Here is a 16195-nt window from a genome sequence, read left to right on the forward strand (position 1 = left end):
GAGTTTTTATAGACTGTATTTTACTGACTGCATACTCAATGTGAGGTGTTATTCAACAACACCCAGGTTTGGGCATGGTTTTGCTCCATTTGCTCATGTTCGTGATATTTTTTCAATGGGCTGTCCTCAGGGAATGAAATATAGTTTCCCCACATGCAGAAAACGTGAAATGTCTAGGACTTTATGTCTCCCTGAGGTGGCCCTTAGTCAATAACTTACAGGTGTGGGTACGGGAGAACCTGGTTCTTTTGCCTCATGCCAATACAGCTCTGAGGCTTAGTTCCCACCCCAGGGTCTTCTCATGAAGCTATTATACATCCATAAACCTTTGCCTGAAATCACACATCTACAGTTTCTTCTCCTTCCCCGCCCTGCTTCTCTTACTGTGTTACTCGTTTCCCCTGGAAGCACTGCCTTAATAAATTACTTTGTAGACAAACCCTCATCTCAGAGAGTGCTTCCAAGGAACCCAAACAACGATAGTGGGTACCAGCTGTGGTTTTATGAATCTAACCATACTTGTGGCATTCAGGAGTTGGCCTGCTCACTGACCAGAAGAAAAGAACACTTCATTGATGGCAACCAGAGCATCGATGGCATTTGCTATGTAGTGTTGTAATTACCATCTCTTGTAGGGATTTAGAAGCAAGGTACAGTGAATGTGATGAACTGGCTTTGACATGTGAAAGTTCTAGGGAAAATGGTACAATAGGCTTATGTTCCTGGATGCTTTTGATGTTTTAAGGAGGCATAAAAAAAACAGGCCATCCATTTATTACTTTAGGGGATGAGGTAAAATTCAGAAGGCCTCCCTAATAGTTTTCAAACAGATTTTCCTTTCCTACAGAGCAAAGATGATATTGAACAGGAAGCCCAGGTTTATTAACAGTAACATTTGTAGGCAGCTGAACTCATAGCATCTATATTTTTTATCTTTTTTTTGTTTGTACCAGTAACTGAACTCATGACCTCAGCCTTGCCAGGCAGGCACTGTGTGTGTGAGCTGTACCCCCAGCCTAGCATTCATATTTTTAATGCTAAAGGCAGGACCATCCCAGGAGAGGAATTGGTCCTTAAGACTTGGGACAAGAATGTACTCAAGGTGGTACTTCATAATCCTGAGCTCCACAGTTTCCCAAATTCAGCATCTAGCAGTAGGCACTGCCCTTGAATAGAATATATCAATCCACTATCCCACTGGCTGAAGACTGTGAAGAAGTCTCAAGTTCAGCAGAGACTTTATAAGACATACTTGTCTAATTCAAGAGCTTTCTCTACCCCATGTTCCTGGCCATTGGCTCAAGTCCTGGCAGAGTTGACAGGGTGGTACTGATCCTGCTAACGGAGAGGAAGATTATCCAGTGAAAATATGTACTATCTAGATAGTATATCCCAGCATGGGTTGAGAGAGCTTAATGAGGAGAGGGTCTTGAGAGCATTAGACCATAGAATATGGGATAATTATCATGAGGATATTTGCTGATTTGGGGATATAAGAGCAATATGTATGACTCAGTTGTCTTCAGACAGTTCTAATATGTTTCTAAGGTACCTTTGGGAATGTAGAAAAGGTTATCATATACATCAAATAATGTGAAAATGGCAGAAACACCATGGCAGAATATGGAGAAAAGGACTTAAAAGTCAGAGGCATATGTGCCTCCTCGTATTGATGAAGATGAGCAGAGTATGAGTGGTGTTAGTTAACCATCAGAAGCAAGGTAGATACAATGGTCAGAATAGGCAACAAGGTGGGGATGTCAGACTGGTCACCAGGATGTCCTAACTCACTGCAATATAGAGCAAGGGATTATAGAAAATAGAATTCTTAGATACCAGGTAGATGGACATGTACTGCTTTTGTGTATATAGTGGATGTCAGCTACCTCAAGGCTCAGTTACAATATTTTTTCCCTAAATTCAGTCTTGAGCAAGTTCTGAGAACCAGAACTCTTTGAACAAAAGAAATACAAGTCCTACAAGTCCTCTTGAGGAAAGTTGCTATAGCTCCACATTGTGTGTACTATAGTGACTCACCCAATTATTTTAACTAACTGCCCTTTTGTGACAGGGAAGTACCCACATCCTTTGTTGTTGCCGTTGCTTTGAAATGGATATATTTTTATTGACCTTTTAAATTTACAACATGAGGTTAAAGAGTGCTTTATCCCTTGCTCTTATAACTTTCTTACTCCAACCTTAAAACTTAAAGACTTGACAATTTTCTTCATCTTTGAATTCATGTAAATATTAGAATCAACAACAGTCCCATCCTGTAATGTTCCTGTGTACCAGAAATCAACAATGTCTCCTGTTTTAGTCAGGGTTTACAAAAGAAAAGATTTAATACAGGACACATAATTTATAGGATTATTTTATACACACAGAGTCAAATGACAAAGACTGAAGGAGATATGTCCATGCACTGGAGACCCAAAGAATCTAGCTGAGGGCCTGCATCCCACAGCAATGTCCTCCATGAGTCCAGCTGAAGGCCCAGAGCCCAGGACAATATCTCATGCAAGTCTGTATCAAGGATCTGCACGGGCAAGGCCCAAAGGTCAGTGTTAGAAGCTAGAACGTCTGTACCAGCGGGATGAAGGATCTGTGCCAGCAGGCTGTGGGATCTGCACTGGAATCAAGAAGTGACACTCAAGGTAAGGACCAAGTTCCCCCAAACAGAACCACAGCCATCCTCAGCAACAGTGAGAACCCGAGCTGCACCGATGATAACAGCTGAGTTCATATCAGGAAAGTCTGCATGACGAGCTTCTCCAGGGTGATCAACAACACATCATCTTCCCCTCCAGTTCTCCTTTTACATTGTTGGCAACAATCTTCTAATGGGCCTTCTATACCCAGAACCACGCTGATTCAGTTCATCTGAATGTTACAAGTGGACCATTAGATAATCCACGACATCACCCTTTGAAGGAAGTAGGTTTTGTCTCATTTTTTACTACAGATTTTATATATTTTGGCGGACACTCATCCAGAGTCTCTTCAGAATTGGTTTCTTTAGGTTTGTCTTCATTAAATATCCCTTTTTTACTTGTTTGGATAATTATATACTTTTGGTACTCTCAAAATGCTTACTTTCCAAAAGGTGGTTGTAACCAAATGACCCTTATTGTTTTGCATACATTTTTAATGTTCTCTAATGGCTTATGTTCTACAAGAAATAGGTCTAAACTGTATATCCTGAAGAAACTTGATAATGTCCTTCTTGGGCAGGTTCTTACTGTACATCTGCCCTACACTCCACACAGGCTGTGGAATGGCTGTTTCCACCTTCCCCTAAGATCCCTACCTTATTCTCCAAATCATTTGAGGACAATTGCATACATAATGTGAGCTGACATTAGTATCAAGGGACCCCAGGAATCATCCTGGCTTTCTTGTTAGGACATGTGAGGATTAGTGATAAAATTCTGGGTCATGTCCTTTACATTTTGGGCCATGGGCACATCCAGTGGTGATTATTTTTCCAGTTGCCAGATGTGAATTTGTAGAATGAACATACTTAGTACCTAGTAGTTATCCTGCTTGTTTCTTAATCCGTAGAATATAATAGAAAATCAGGTTGAAACCTTTACATGTAGCTCCCCCACTAGTCAAGGTAAAACAATCCAGTACCCCCAGCACAATGGCAAAAGTTAGTGTTATTCTCATAGTAGCGCCCGACACACATTCCCATTTCATTCACTAGTATTACTCCTGGAAAAAAGAAAAAGAAAGATCATGGGGAGTGGTAATGAAGGATATGTCAACTTGAAGGGTGGTTTTAGGCAAATTAACATTTAAATCAGTGAGATTAAGTTCAAGGCCTGAATAGAATAAAAAGACCAGCCTTCCCGAGCAAGAGGAAATTATATTGGTGTGAACACTAAGAAATTCTTAGACATGCCTAGATACAACAGAATAAAAACTAAGGCACTTGAATAATTTGAAGCCTATAAAATATTTGAAATACTAATGTATAAGAGTTTCACAGAATGAACAACAGACATTAAGCAACACAGTCAGGATGCTCAGAGAATACCAAGAAGGATGAATAAAAAAAATCTACATGTAGGATTATTCTGTGAAAACTGCGAAATCTAAATACAAAGAGAGCATCCTTAAAAATGTCTCAGAATTTTTTAAAGAAAAGCTTACTTACACAGAAATAAGAATAAGAAGTACATCAAACTTCTCATCATAAACCAGGCAAGCAAGAACATGGTGCATAAAGTGTTAAAAGTGCATAAAACATTAAAAGTTAAAACGTTAGAACTTTATATTGCCTGATAGTGTTCTGAATAATCAAAGGTAAAACGAATATTTTTCTCAGACAAACAAAATTCTGGTAATTTGTTTCCAGTATGCTTCAAGAAATATTATTTAAAATAAACTAAAAGAAAAAGAAATGTTGAAAAAAGGAAGTAAATGATATAGGATAACTAGTAGGTACTAAGAATGTTCATTCTATAAATTTAAAACATGTCCTCAGAAAGCTTGGGCTTACATGAAGAAGAAATAGCATCATAAAAGGGCTAAATGGAGATGAAATAACATGTTTATTTTTCTTATTCTTAACTTATCTGAGAAATAACTGTTTAAAATACTCATAGTAATAATGTATTGGAGGTATATAACATATGACATGTTCTGAGTGATGCAAAGAACAACTGAAAATGCTGTTACAGCCTATCTGTACTACATGTGAAGCAGTATAATTTGTGAAGCAGTATAATGTTAAGCATTGTGTTTACATGAGTTATAAATACATACTTTAAATTGCAGGAAACAACTGATTTTTAAAGTATGTATAATTGACATGCAGGCAGAGAACTAAAATCTCCACTGAAACCTGAAAAGGAAGAAAAAAGTACAATAACTAGAAATCCAGCATGGTAGATAATAATCCAGTTATATAAAATAATATCTTTAAAAGTGAAAGGCCCAGATCAGCGATGGCAAACCTTTTAGAGACAAGTGCCCAAACTGCAATCTTACTTATTGCAAAGTGCCAACACTGCAATTAAACCTGAATACCATGGTTTTAGTGTGGAAAAACCCAAATCATGCATTAACATTTTTTATCTTCAAAGAAAAACAAATAACAAGTGTGCCATAGGTTTGCCACCACTGCCTAGATACACCAATTAAATGCTGGGTACTATAGCCATGAATAAAAGCTAATACCCAACTATATGCTATCTAGAAGAATCAGAAATGGTTCTGATTTTCTACTGTCTCTGCCAGAAAATAGAAACAGAAGGAAGACTCCCTAATTCAATTCATGAGGCTAACACAACTATAAGGAAAGCTATTTCTCATGAACATAAATGTGAAAATTCTCAACAAATATTAGAAAATCAAATTCAACAATATATAAAAAGGATTTTACATGACAGTCAAGTAAGATTTAGCCCAGATTCAAAGCTAGTTCAACATCTGAAAATGTAATTCATTGTATCAGCTGTTGAAGAGGAAATAGTATATGATCTTACCAAATGATACTGAACAATTCTTGACAAAAATCCAACACCCATCAATGGTAAAAATGTTCATCAAACTAGGAATAGAGGAATGTTTACTTATGTAGATTAAGAAGATCTACAATAACCCTACAACCAATATTATAATGGAGACAAATTAGTCACTTTTCCCTAAAATTAGGAACAATGCATATATAAAATGGAAATAAAATCTATACAGACTGTGAAAAAACAAATGAAATAAAACTTTTTGCAGATGACATGATTGTCTCTGCAGAAAATTCCAGAAATCAACATTAGAAATTTTGGAATGAATAACAATTGTTCTTTGACAAAGGAACAAAGGTACTTTCAGTGGAGAAAGGACAGTCTTTCCTATAGTAGTGGAACAATTGGATATCCATATTTTAAAAAATGAATTGAAGTCCAGAATTTACAAAAATTAATACAAAATATGTTATACAACTTATTGTAAAACTCAAAACTAAAATTTCTGCAGGATAACATGGAAGAACTTCAGTTTGAATAATCTGTGTTTTAATGGATTGCAGTTAGAGACATTTGTATAAACTCAGTGTTTAGCTACTGTAAATACAAATGGCTACACACACACACAATACACAGGTTAACACACACACAAATATTTTCTCTGCCAGTTGAGAGGGTCTAAAAGAAATGATACCTCAATAGGAATGAACACACCTAGTCCTAGCTCTTGGTTTCTAATATTCTCCAATGTAATGAATTAGGGATACTTAAAGAATTTTTTGGTTCCAGGACTGGGCAGGAAATTTACAGGATCATCTTGGAGCATCTTGTAGTACCAGAAATTAAGTAAAGGATCAAAACAAAAACAAAACAAAAAAGCACAGAAAACACAAAATTTAAAATAAAATTTAAAATAAATACTGGTGGAGACATGCCAAAACACATGGAAACTAACAGAACGAGCTCTCAATGGCCAACACTGGAATAATTTAAGAAACAAAAATAAGTATTGAGTTATAGCCCTAAGTACAAAATAAATATCCATGAGTTTGCACTGATTTAAAAAATGATTAGAAAAAATAAAATAAAATAAAAAATGATTAGATAGGTAAACAAATAAATAGGTAGATGTGGAGATTATGGCACATAGACCTATAATCCCAACACTTTGTGATGCCAAGGCAGGAAAATAACAAGTTCAAGTCCAGCATGGGAAACATAGCAATTTAGCAAGACCCTATCTCCAAATTAAATACAAAATGTAAAAGGGGATGGGGATTACTATAGCTTAAGGTGAAAGTCCTGAGTTGCATCACCAGTAATGAAAAAACACTAATACTAATAAGAAAAATGGGGGAAGTTCCAAATTTATATTCATACCGCAATGTCAGTGATGGGGAGCATGTCTCTCTTTTTTTGTTTGTGACCGTTGGATAGTGACTTTCTTTCTGACACAGCGTAAAAGGGGAGATGGTATTAAGAAAAGAAACATTACCATGGAGAAACCTGACACACACTACCTCAGTGTGTGTTATTATCAACTGTGGTGATTCATGACTGATTGTGCTGCATATATTTTATAAGACATAATGAAAATGACACTTTACCCTGCAGTCTTTTTCCTAAAAACCAATACCCTAGCCTGATTATGAGAAAAAAATTAGAAAAAACAAGTTGAGGGAAAAATCTGCAAAATTTCAAACTGATACCTCTTGGGGCTGGGGATTTAGCTCAGTGGCACAGTGCCTGCCTGGCAAGGGCGAGGTCGTGAGTTTGACTTCCAGTGCCGGAAAAACAAAAACAAAAACAAAAACAAAAAAATCAAACTGACACCCCTCAAAAATGTCTGGGTCATCAAAAACAACAAAACTCCAAAAAACTGTTAGGATAAATGACAACTGAGCATAATGTGACATCCTGGGTGAGATACTGAAATAGCATAACAACATTAGCTAAAAAATAAAGACTTCTGAACAAACCATTAACTTTAGTTAACAATGTGTCAACATTGTTTTGTTAATTATAACAAAGGTACCATGCTAATGTTTGATGATAACAATAGGGGAAATGGGGCATGTGGTGAATGGGAATTCTCTGTGCTCTCTTCTCAAGTTTTCTAGAAATCCAAAACTATTCTAAAACGTAGAGTCCATTAAAACAACTGCAACTACCTAAGTCTTCAAAGAAAGTTTGGAGATAGTCTGGGTGCTTCTGATTTTTCTTCCCCTGACCTCTATCTTCCTGACCCAGTACTACCCAAGCTTACTGTTAGGGCATCCACCTACTTTCTCATGGTTAAGTAATGAGAACCATTCACAAAGGCTAATTCCATGAGTGATGTGGCTCAATAGGAATTTTAAGAACAACTTGTGATGGGTGGACCACAGGGTGTGTAGAGATGGTAAGCAAGAGAGACCAGCTTGAAGCCTATTGCAATAGTTCAGTGGAGAAATAACCTCAGGCTGAGCTTAGGAGATATTGATAAGGGAAGCATGGAATTGATCCCAGTATCATTACTCAGAAGAGAAAAATGTGGTGAGTGTTGAGTGGGCTTGGGTGGGTAGCAAGGAACTCTAAGTGCCATTCAAATCGATTAAATTTGAGCCTCTATGGACACTTGAATAGGTGTGTCTGTGATATACCTTCCTGTCTGTAGTAGAATAGCTTTGAGAAAATTGAGGAAAGCTACCCAAGATGATATGGTTAGATTGCTAGATGGTTTACAGGCAAGCAATTTTAAGAGTTAAAAACAGTACTTGTCCCAGGAAAGACAGAGCTCCAAATCTGGATGTGACATGGCAGCAGAAGCTATGGAAATATCAAGCAGTCAGCATACAGGAGGAGGGGAACAGCTGCAATCACTCCCAATCTATCGATCTCCATTTCTGCAACCTACTCGGAAATAGGAAGCCTGTTTTTGGTTTCCATAGTCCCTGTTCACCCAGTGTTTACTTTCCTTCATGATGTTGTCACTTTCCATCACAGAGCAGTCCTGGAGTGTCTCCTCTCCTCACTTTGCCCAATTCTGCTTCTGTTGGATTTCTAAGGTCTTCTTCAGCTGAGTAGGCAGTCCATAAGACTCTTGAAACTCATGGAAAAATTTATAGAAAAGCCCCTGGATGGAGACTGTGGGAATGATTTTAAAGCCCCCAAAACTCCCTCACATCCTCCCAGGCCCCTCTCCTATGTGTGGAGTTGAATTATGGTGGGAAATGTGGGACTGAGTTCTGCTGTGGACTGGGATTGGGATCTCTATGGGTTGTACAAGACAGTGTCAGGCTGAGACGGCTGTATCCCTGACCAGAATAACCTTTCCTGTCTTCATGGCTGGCAAGTGTTACTTTCAGGCGCCTATGTGAATTTGCTTTTGGTTTCTGTTTAGATTTTGTCTCTTTTTCAGAAGCTGTTGCACATGTTCACTAATTTGAGAAGTAAAAATAAAGATCAAGATGCTTGTCCTCTTTGAGGAATTAACCAAGAGAGTCAGCTGTAGCCATTAACCTGAGAGACAGAGGAGAAAAAGCCAAATTACAGGATCCTGGGATTTCCAGTGTTTATTATATATTATTGTACACATTCACAGATTCAGCCACAATACTAGGGTGAAGTCAGAGTTGCTATAGTTGCTAATAGTCTCAGGCAGAGGCTCTGATCACCTAGGGTTGGGATTGGGCTCCTTTAGGTTAAGTGTTGGATCATAACATCCTCTTTCCCAGCACTATCAAAGAGACGTGCAGAGGAATAGGGTCAAGTGGATTCACCGAGGAAAGGGACATCCGGGGGAAAGTTGGGCCAGCAACTCTCTTTTTCCTTGTGTGGGATGGTCTGAGGGATCCTGGGGTTAATTTTGGGTAGTTACTGCATCTCCTGCTTCGACTACTGTTTCTCACGGGGAGCAAGACTTCCCTCCTTCACTGGCTCAGTCTTTTGGACCTGCCCCAGGGTTGAGGCAGGAGGAGCTTGCTCCAGATGTTTCTCCTGCTGCTCCAGGTGCTCCAAAAGCTGCTTGTTCTTTCTTACTTGCTCATCTCTCTTTACTAGCTCTTGATCCAGTTGCTGCTCTTTAAGTTGCTCTTGCCTTTGTACTTTCTCTTGGTTGAGCTGCTGCTCCAGGTTTTCTGCTTCCTGATATTCTTCATGCTCTCCCTGCTGCTTCTGCTGTGGTTCCTCATGTGGCTCTTGTTCCTGTGGATTCTGTTTGTGCTGTTGTCCCAGGTGTACTTCCTGCTCCTGGGGCTCCTGGGGCTTCTCCCGTTGTGTAGGGTACAGCTCTGGTTCTTGTAGCTTCTCTTTTTGTCCCTGCTGCAACTCTGGTTCCTGTGGCTTCTCCTGTTGTCCCAGGTGCAGCTCTGGCTCCTGTGGTTTCTCCTGTTGTCCCAGGTGCTCATCTGGCTCCTGTGGCTTCTGCTTCTGTCCCAGTTGCAGCTCAGGCTCTGGTGGATTCGGTGGATCTTGCTGCTTTCTCAGATGCTGCTCTTGTTTCTGAAGCTCCTGCCGCTGCTGCTGTATCAAGTGCAGTTCCTGGTCCTCTGGCTGCTGCGGCTTCTGCTGCTGTCCCAGGCGCAGCTCTGGATCCTGAGTCTTTTGTTGCTGCTTCTGTTCCAGGTGCAGCTCTGGCTCCTGCAACTCCTGTCTGTCCTTTTGTCCCAGATGCAGCTCTGGCTCCTGTGAATCCTGTTCATTTTTCTGTCCCGGATGCAGCTTTGGTTCCTGTGGCTTCTGTTCTCTCTTCTGTCCCAAATGCAGCTCTGGCTCCTGTGGCTCCTGTTCTGTTTTCTGCACCAGACACAGCTCTGGCTCCTGTGGCTTCTGTTCCCTCTTCTGTTCCAAATGCAGCTCTGGCTCCTGTGGCTTCTGCTGCTGTCCCAGGTGCAGTTCAGGCTCCTGTGGCTTCTGTTGTTGCCGCCCCAGATGCAGTTCTGGCTCTTGTGGCTCCTGTTCCTTTTTCTGTCCCAGACACAGCTCTGGCTCCTGCGGCTCTTGTTGCTCCTTCTGTCCCAGACGCAGCTCTGGCTCCTGGGGTTTCTGTTCATGCTGCTGTCTCAAATGCAGCTCCTCTGGCCCTTGCCGCTCACCCAAGTGCAGCTCTGATTCCTGGAACTCTTGTGACTGCAGCGGTCCCAGGTGCAGCTCTGGCTCCTGTTGCTTAGGCCCACACTCTCGCTCAGACAGCCCCTTTGCAATGGCTGTGTTTTTCTCATGTTTTGGAGGATTTTCCATTGGGAGCTTGGGAGGCACTTTCTGGCATGGGTCAGGCCGTGCAGTTGGCTGCTTTATTTGCTCCTGATGGATACCGGGTGGAGCAGAAACAGTCTTGAGGGACTCCTGACTGACAGAAGCAGGTGCAGTCACTGGCAGTGTGCGTTGCTGGGACATCTTAGTACCTGCTGTGGGTCAGCATGAACAGCAGGAGGGTCAGAGGCTGAAGACAAATGAAGTAAATGAACCCCTTAAAATCTACAGTAGTACCTGGCTTCTCAGCAGCAGCAGCAGAGAGTGCAGTGGAAATGGGGAGGTCAGGGAAAGGCCCTCCTGGGAGCCCCCTTGTCGCCAGGCAAGAGCCAACAAGAAATCTCTCCCCATGGCTGTTCTGCAAGGGTGGCCTGATGCTGTTTAACTTTCTGCTTTTGTCTAGTTCTTGTCTGTGCCCTTACTCTTGATCTCCAATCACTAAGGAGAGAAGAGTTCTAGGATTGTATCACAGGAATAAGTAAGACCAAATACTCTGAGTCCTTGAAAACCAATTGCCTGTGCTACAAGGGAACTAAAAGGGCATCGTATCAGGTTTGGACAGGAGTCACTTGACATTTTCTAGATGTAAGTCTTTCACTGAAATTTTGTGTCATTCTGGACAAGTCCTTTAGTCCTTCTAGGCCTCAGGTTTCTTCTCTGTAAAGTTAGCTGGTTGGCCCGTCAACACCAGAGCTCCCTTCTTTCCTCACCCTCTGAACTTCAGCTGTAGCCCCAGAGCTTAGGATAGAAAGCAAAGGGAGTTGGCACACTGCTGAGAGTTGGAACTTGTTGAGATAAGACCTGTACTGCTGAGTCGGGTGCTCTTGCCCCTGCTCTGCTTAAGCTTGTTCGCATAACAGTCCTTCCCATTCTGAAATCCCCCTTTCACACAGCACAGCCAAAAATTATAGGCATTTTCTAGAACCCACTTCTACCATTAAAAAATAAAATCATTGTCCAATTCAAAGAGTTTTAAGAGACAGCTTAGTTTCTACTCCCTTTCCCCTCTGCCTAACTTCTCTTCTGCACACATAAATCCCAAGATATGGCCCCAAGAAAAGAAGATACATGAGAAGACTGCTGTCATCCTGGCTTTCCATGTATCCCTAGAAGGAAAGGTAATCCAACTAAATCCAGCCTAAGAGCAATACCCACACCCACCTAAACTGGCCACCCCAGGGCACAGTCTGGGCTGCGGGACACTTCCTGTCCCAACCCTGGTTCTGCCAGCTGGTACTCACCAAACTCACAATAGATGCAGAGGCAGAAGCTTCTGGTGGAGTGTGAGCTAAGCAGACACCAGTGCACCTTTATACTATTCCTCCCACCTAGCCTCCTGCCCAGGCTGGAAGCAAGGAACTGGTTCCACCACTCAAGTTGGTCAGCCCCTTTCTGACTCATCATGGACATCCTAAGCATAGAGGCCCTCAGGGGCCTTTTTTCCCAGCTCCTGTCTGGCCAGAGGATTCTGAGGGCTCAGCTACTCCTGTGATGCCCTCCGACTGGGGCATAAGGGAGGTAAGGAAGACAGCCTACTGTTTTGTGACTTTAGCCAAATTCTCTGAATCTCACTGTACCTACATGTAAAATGGGTTTATTCTGTTTTCTAGACTGAAAGTTTGACTTTAAAGATTATTAAACAACAATACTCTGGCTTCTCTTCAGATCATATAAATCTTTTGCCTTTTCATGGTTATGAAACAAGAAATTAGGTATTTTTGAAGATGAGGATAATCATTTCTCCCAAAGAGATGGGATTAGGCCAGGAGCCTATCCTCTCTCCTAACACATCTATGCTTTGGGAGAAATAAAGTACCTCCTGAGGAGGGTCTGGCTCAGACCATCTAGAAGCCAGTAGAAGGCTTCCGCCTCATCTCCTGCTGCATGCCAGGGGCTGCACAGACCCCCAAGGCTGTGTTAACAAGAGTTCCCAAAGAAGACATGCTCATAAAAACTCCAGAGCCTGTACCACTATAGACAAACAGAATTGAATACAGACAATATATAAAGGTGAGTATTTCTTTATATAGTAAAACACTTTCTATAATTATTTTTGAACATGCATAGAAAGAACTATACTTATCAGAAACAAATTATTCTTTGCCTTTGCAAAACGATTTTTTTAAAAAATAGCTTAAGAAATCTTTCTGAGTATGGATTTGAGCATGTTCCTCCACAATGCTAAAGAATAAAGTCCAAGTTCACTGGCAGGGTCTAAAAGGCCCTAGGATACTTGACTCCTCCCTTTTGAAGGACCCCAATGTATGCCAATCTTTCCTTGATAGGTGTTCTCCTACCTCACTGAGAGTCTTAAGTTCCTAGAACAAATCCCCACTTCCACCCTTGGATTGAGAACCTGCTTGCCTTCTGCCAGTATGGTCCTCCCCAAGACCCTCGCTCTGATGGGCTTTTAAACTAAATGTCAGGGTCTTTTTAAACACCTTCTCAGACTGTCTTAGTTAAAGGGTTATCTTCTGGATTGCTTCACTGCACTAATAAAACTCTAGAATTATTTTATGTGTATTTGTTTTCTTGTTTACTGTCTGTCTCTCCCATTGGAAAATGACCTACCTAAGGGCAGTAGTGTACCTGGTATGTTTTCTTCTATGCCCCTGAAACCTGTCAAAATCTACTACACACATGAAATGTTCTATCTGTATTAGTTGAAGGAGAATGAACAGTGAATCTCATTGCCTAAAGATAACTCCTAACATTTTAGTGTTAATGTGTATTTATATGTAAAAATAAACTGAATTGTAACTTGTCTTTCTTTTTAATGCTTGGTTGACAGTTTATTTTATGGATGTCATTTATTTAAGGTCTCCTCTTTACACCATGATTAGAAAGATATATTAGAGTGATGTGAAGAGAACGTTTATTTCTGGAGTTAATTTTGAGAAGTATCTTAATTCCTCAGTTATCCTTACAGGCACCTCCCCTGTACTTCCAAGCTGATCTATTTATAGTACTAATTTTTCCATGTTCCTGGAGCTCAGTTTGGAAAGACAGATGAGTAGGTCTCACAAAGGTTCACAAGCCTCTAGAAAGCTAACCTTTCCTCATACTCCCTGTATCCCTTGAACCCCACTCAAGGGTCTCCCATTGCCTCCCTTCATAGGACCAAAGCTGTGCCATTTTATGGGGCAGAGAAAATGTTCCCTATCCCTCCATGAGATCCATCTGAGCATTTTCATGTGGACATGGATTCCCTTGTGCTCTGCAGCTGACCTCACATGGGAGGAATCTGCCTCTCCCTCTCCTCAGCCTGTGACTATCAGTGCCAGGGCAGCAGACCTTGCTCAAGGAAATCACATGGGTCTTGTGGTTTTCTAGAGGCTCAGTATCTGCATTATCTTCCTTCCACCCTCTGATTCACAGAATAATGAGAGCTTTGAGAAGATGGTGCATGTGAGCATTTGCCCAACAAGCAAAGCCAAGTGTGCGTGCAGGCGTGTGTGTGTGTGTGTGTGTGTGTGTGTGTGTGTGTGTGTGTGTAAATCCCAACCTTTTCCGCCTTACAGGGCCCATACTGTGCCCCTTGGTTGCCTTATTTAGGGACTAAGAATGCATGATAAGAGGAAGATTCTCTCAGTATTTTATGAATGACATCATAGGCCACATTAGGAGGCCATGTAACTGTCCAACTCCCACCCAGCATACTGAGAGTGAGCTCATATCCCAGGACACATGGAGAAGCCTTGACCAAACTCTGCCCCATCCCGAGGAGGCTTTGGCTGTTTCCCTTCCAGAGGCAGAAAATGCAGGAAATGGCTGGTTTCTCTCCCTCTCTCTCTCTCTTTCCCTCTCTCTATTCTCTCCTGAATGAAACAACCTTTTTGAACAGTTGCTTAGTCATTGGGGGTGAGAAGGGATTTCTCAAGACAATTCAGTGCCCTGGAGGGAGAGATGCTAAGAGCTCTTAGCAAGTTGCCACAGTGGGGTGATGGCAGATGGTCCTGGGAAGGTGATGTGAGCTGAAATCTCACAATTCCATCTTGGATAGCCATGCCTGGTCTCTTTAATGGTGTGGCAATGTCTTGACACTCTGAGGCTCCTAACCTCCTTTCCTCTCCTCCCTCTCCATGGGCTGCCTCCTCTCCCCAAGGTATTGTCTCCTATACCATCCCTCAATCTGTAGCCAGCACTGTTTGCCTCCCAAGATACCTTGAATCTTTCTTGTCTTCCTCTGTTGCCACCTGAATTCAAACTTGACTTACTCAGGACATTCATTGCTCAGAAAAGAATAAGGCAAGGAGCCAAGAAAGATCCAAAAGAAATACTTATTCCTCTCTGGGCTTCTGAGGAGACCTGTCTGATCTCATCTATTTGCTTCTCTTACAGCTTCCTCTTCATGTCTCTCCTTGGCCTATTAGATTGCTAGCTCTCACTTTCCACCTCCAAGGCTGGCCCTTTCTCTTGGATCCAGAAGTTGTGAGAGGACAGTCACAGTTTTGTTCTTGATAGCAGCAAGAACAGCAACAGCAAATCATGATCTCAAGAAGGTAAAAAAGGAAGATCGTGCACCCTCCAGCTAAAGAGAAAGCCCTTTGCTTTCGGCTCATTGTTGAAAATATCCCATTCTTTGTAACTGATTCTCTGCACAAGAAGGAAATAGTGCCTGAGACAGAGTGGCTCTTAGACAATGCATGAGAAATGCGTCATGCTGTGTCATAAACATAAGAGATTCTCTAGCTATTTAGGTAATAATAATAATAACCATTGAGGGCTAGGGATGTAGCATTTCAGGGGTACAGTGCCTTGCTAGTATGTACAAAGTCCTAGGTTTGATCCCCAGCACTAAAAAAATTGATAACAATTTTAATTCAAAATATGTAAATTAATAAAAACAGGAAGCAGATTAGAGGTTGCCAGAATCAGTGGAAAGGAAACCAACTGCCTGATAGGTGCAGAGTTCCGTTTTGGGGTGATGAAAATGTTAAGAAGTTAGATGGTTAGTAGTTGTACAATATCTGAATGTACTAAACGTTACAGAATTATTCATTTTTAAATGGTTGATTTTATTTTAAGTAAGTTTTCTATTTAAAAAAGTAACACCCTTGCCTAAAAGCAAGTCATGATGTAAAGTTGTCTTTATGGTTGGTGCATTCATTCAACCAGCATTTGTTTATTGACTGCTGACTGCATGCAAGGCACTAGATGGAGATGCAGCGATGATATAAAACACAGTCCCTACCTTTAAACAGTACAGAGCCTGGTCCTATCCACTGGGGTTTGTCCTCGCTTCTGGCAGATAGGGATTAAATTCTGAAGAAAGGTCATGAGTTACCCACGAGCCTATAGAAAGTGTGGAACAGAACTGGGCTGAAACCAGAAGTCCTGACCTCCAGTTTGGGGGTTATCTTTCCCCTTCACCTGCTTCACAAGGTGTTCAAATACCTGATGCCTGTGACAGGTTGCACTGTATGACTTCAAAGACCTCATTCAACTCTGTGAGTCAGTCATTTACCCTAACATGATTAGTTCTGGGTTTT

At 41.3% G+C, this 16195-nt stretch overlaps 1 protein-coding gene across 2 annotated transcripts; it reads right to left on the bottom strand.

The window, feature by feature from the left end:
* Nucleotides 1-8999: 8999 nt before the first annotated feature.
* Ivl (involucrin) lies at nt 9000-11998 on the bottom strand. Of its 2 annotated transcripts, none has more exons than XM_005414617.2 (2): nt 11945-11998; nt 9000-10858 (listed from the first exon to the last, which is right to left on the bottom strand). In XM_005414617.2, the coding sequence occupies exon 2, from the start codon at nt 10845-10847 to the stop codon at nt 9348-9350; it is 1500 nt and encodes a 499-aa protein (XP_005414674.1). In that variant the 5' UTR covers nt 10848-10858; nt 11945-11998; the 3' UTR covers nt 9000-9347. The 2 variants fall into 2 exon arrangements, with proteins under 2 accessions (XP_005414674.1, XP_013365439.1); XM_013509985.1 differs by having other exon boundaries at nt 9000-10893; nt 11945-11969.
* Between the last annotated feature and the right edge of the window lie 4197 nt (nt 11999-16195).

This window comes from Chinchilla lanigera, unplaced genomic scaffold (assembly GCF_000276665.1).
Source record: "Chinchilla lanigera isolate Chin_1 unplaced genomic scaffold, ChiLan1.0 scaffold00191, whole genome shotgun sequence".
In the NCBI taxonomy this organism is placed as follows: Eukaryota; Metazoa; Chordata; class Mammalia; order Rodentia; family Chinchillidae; genus Chinchilla; species Chinchilla lanigera.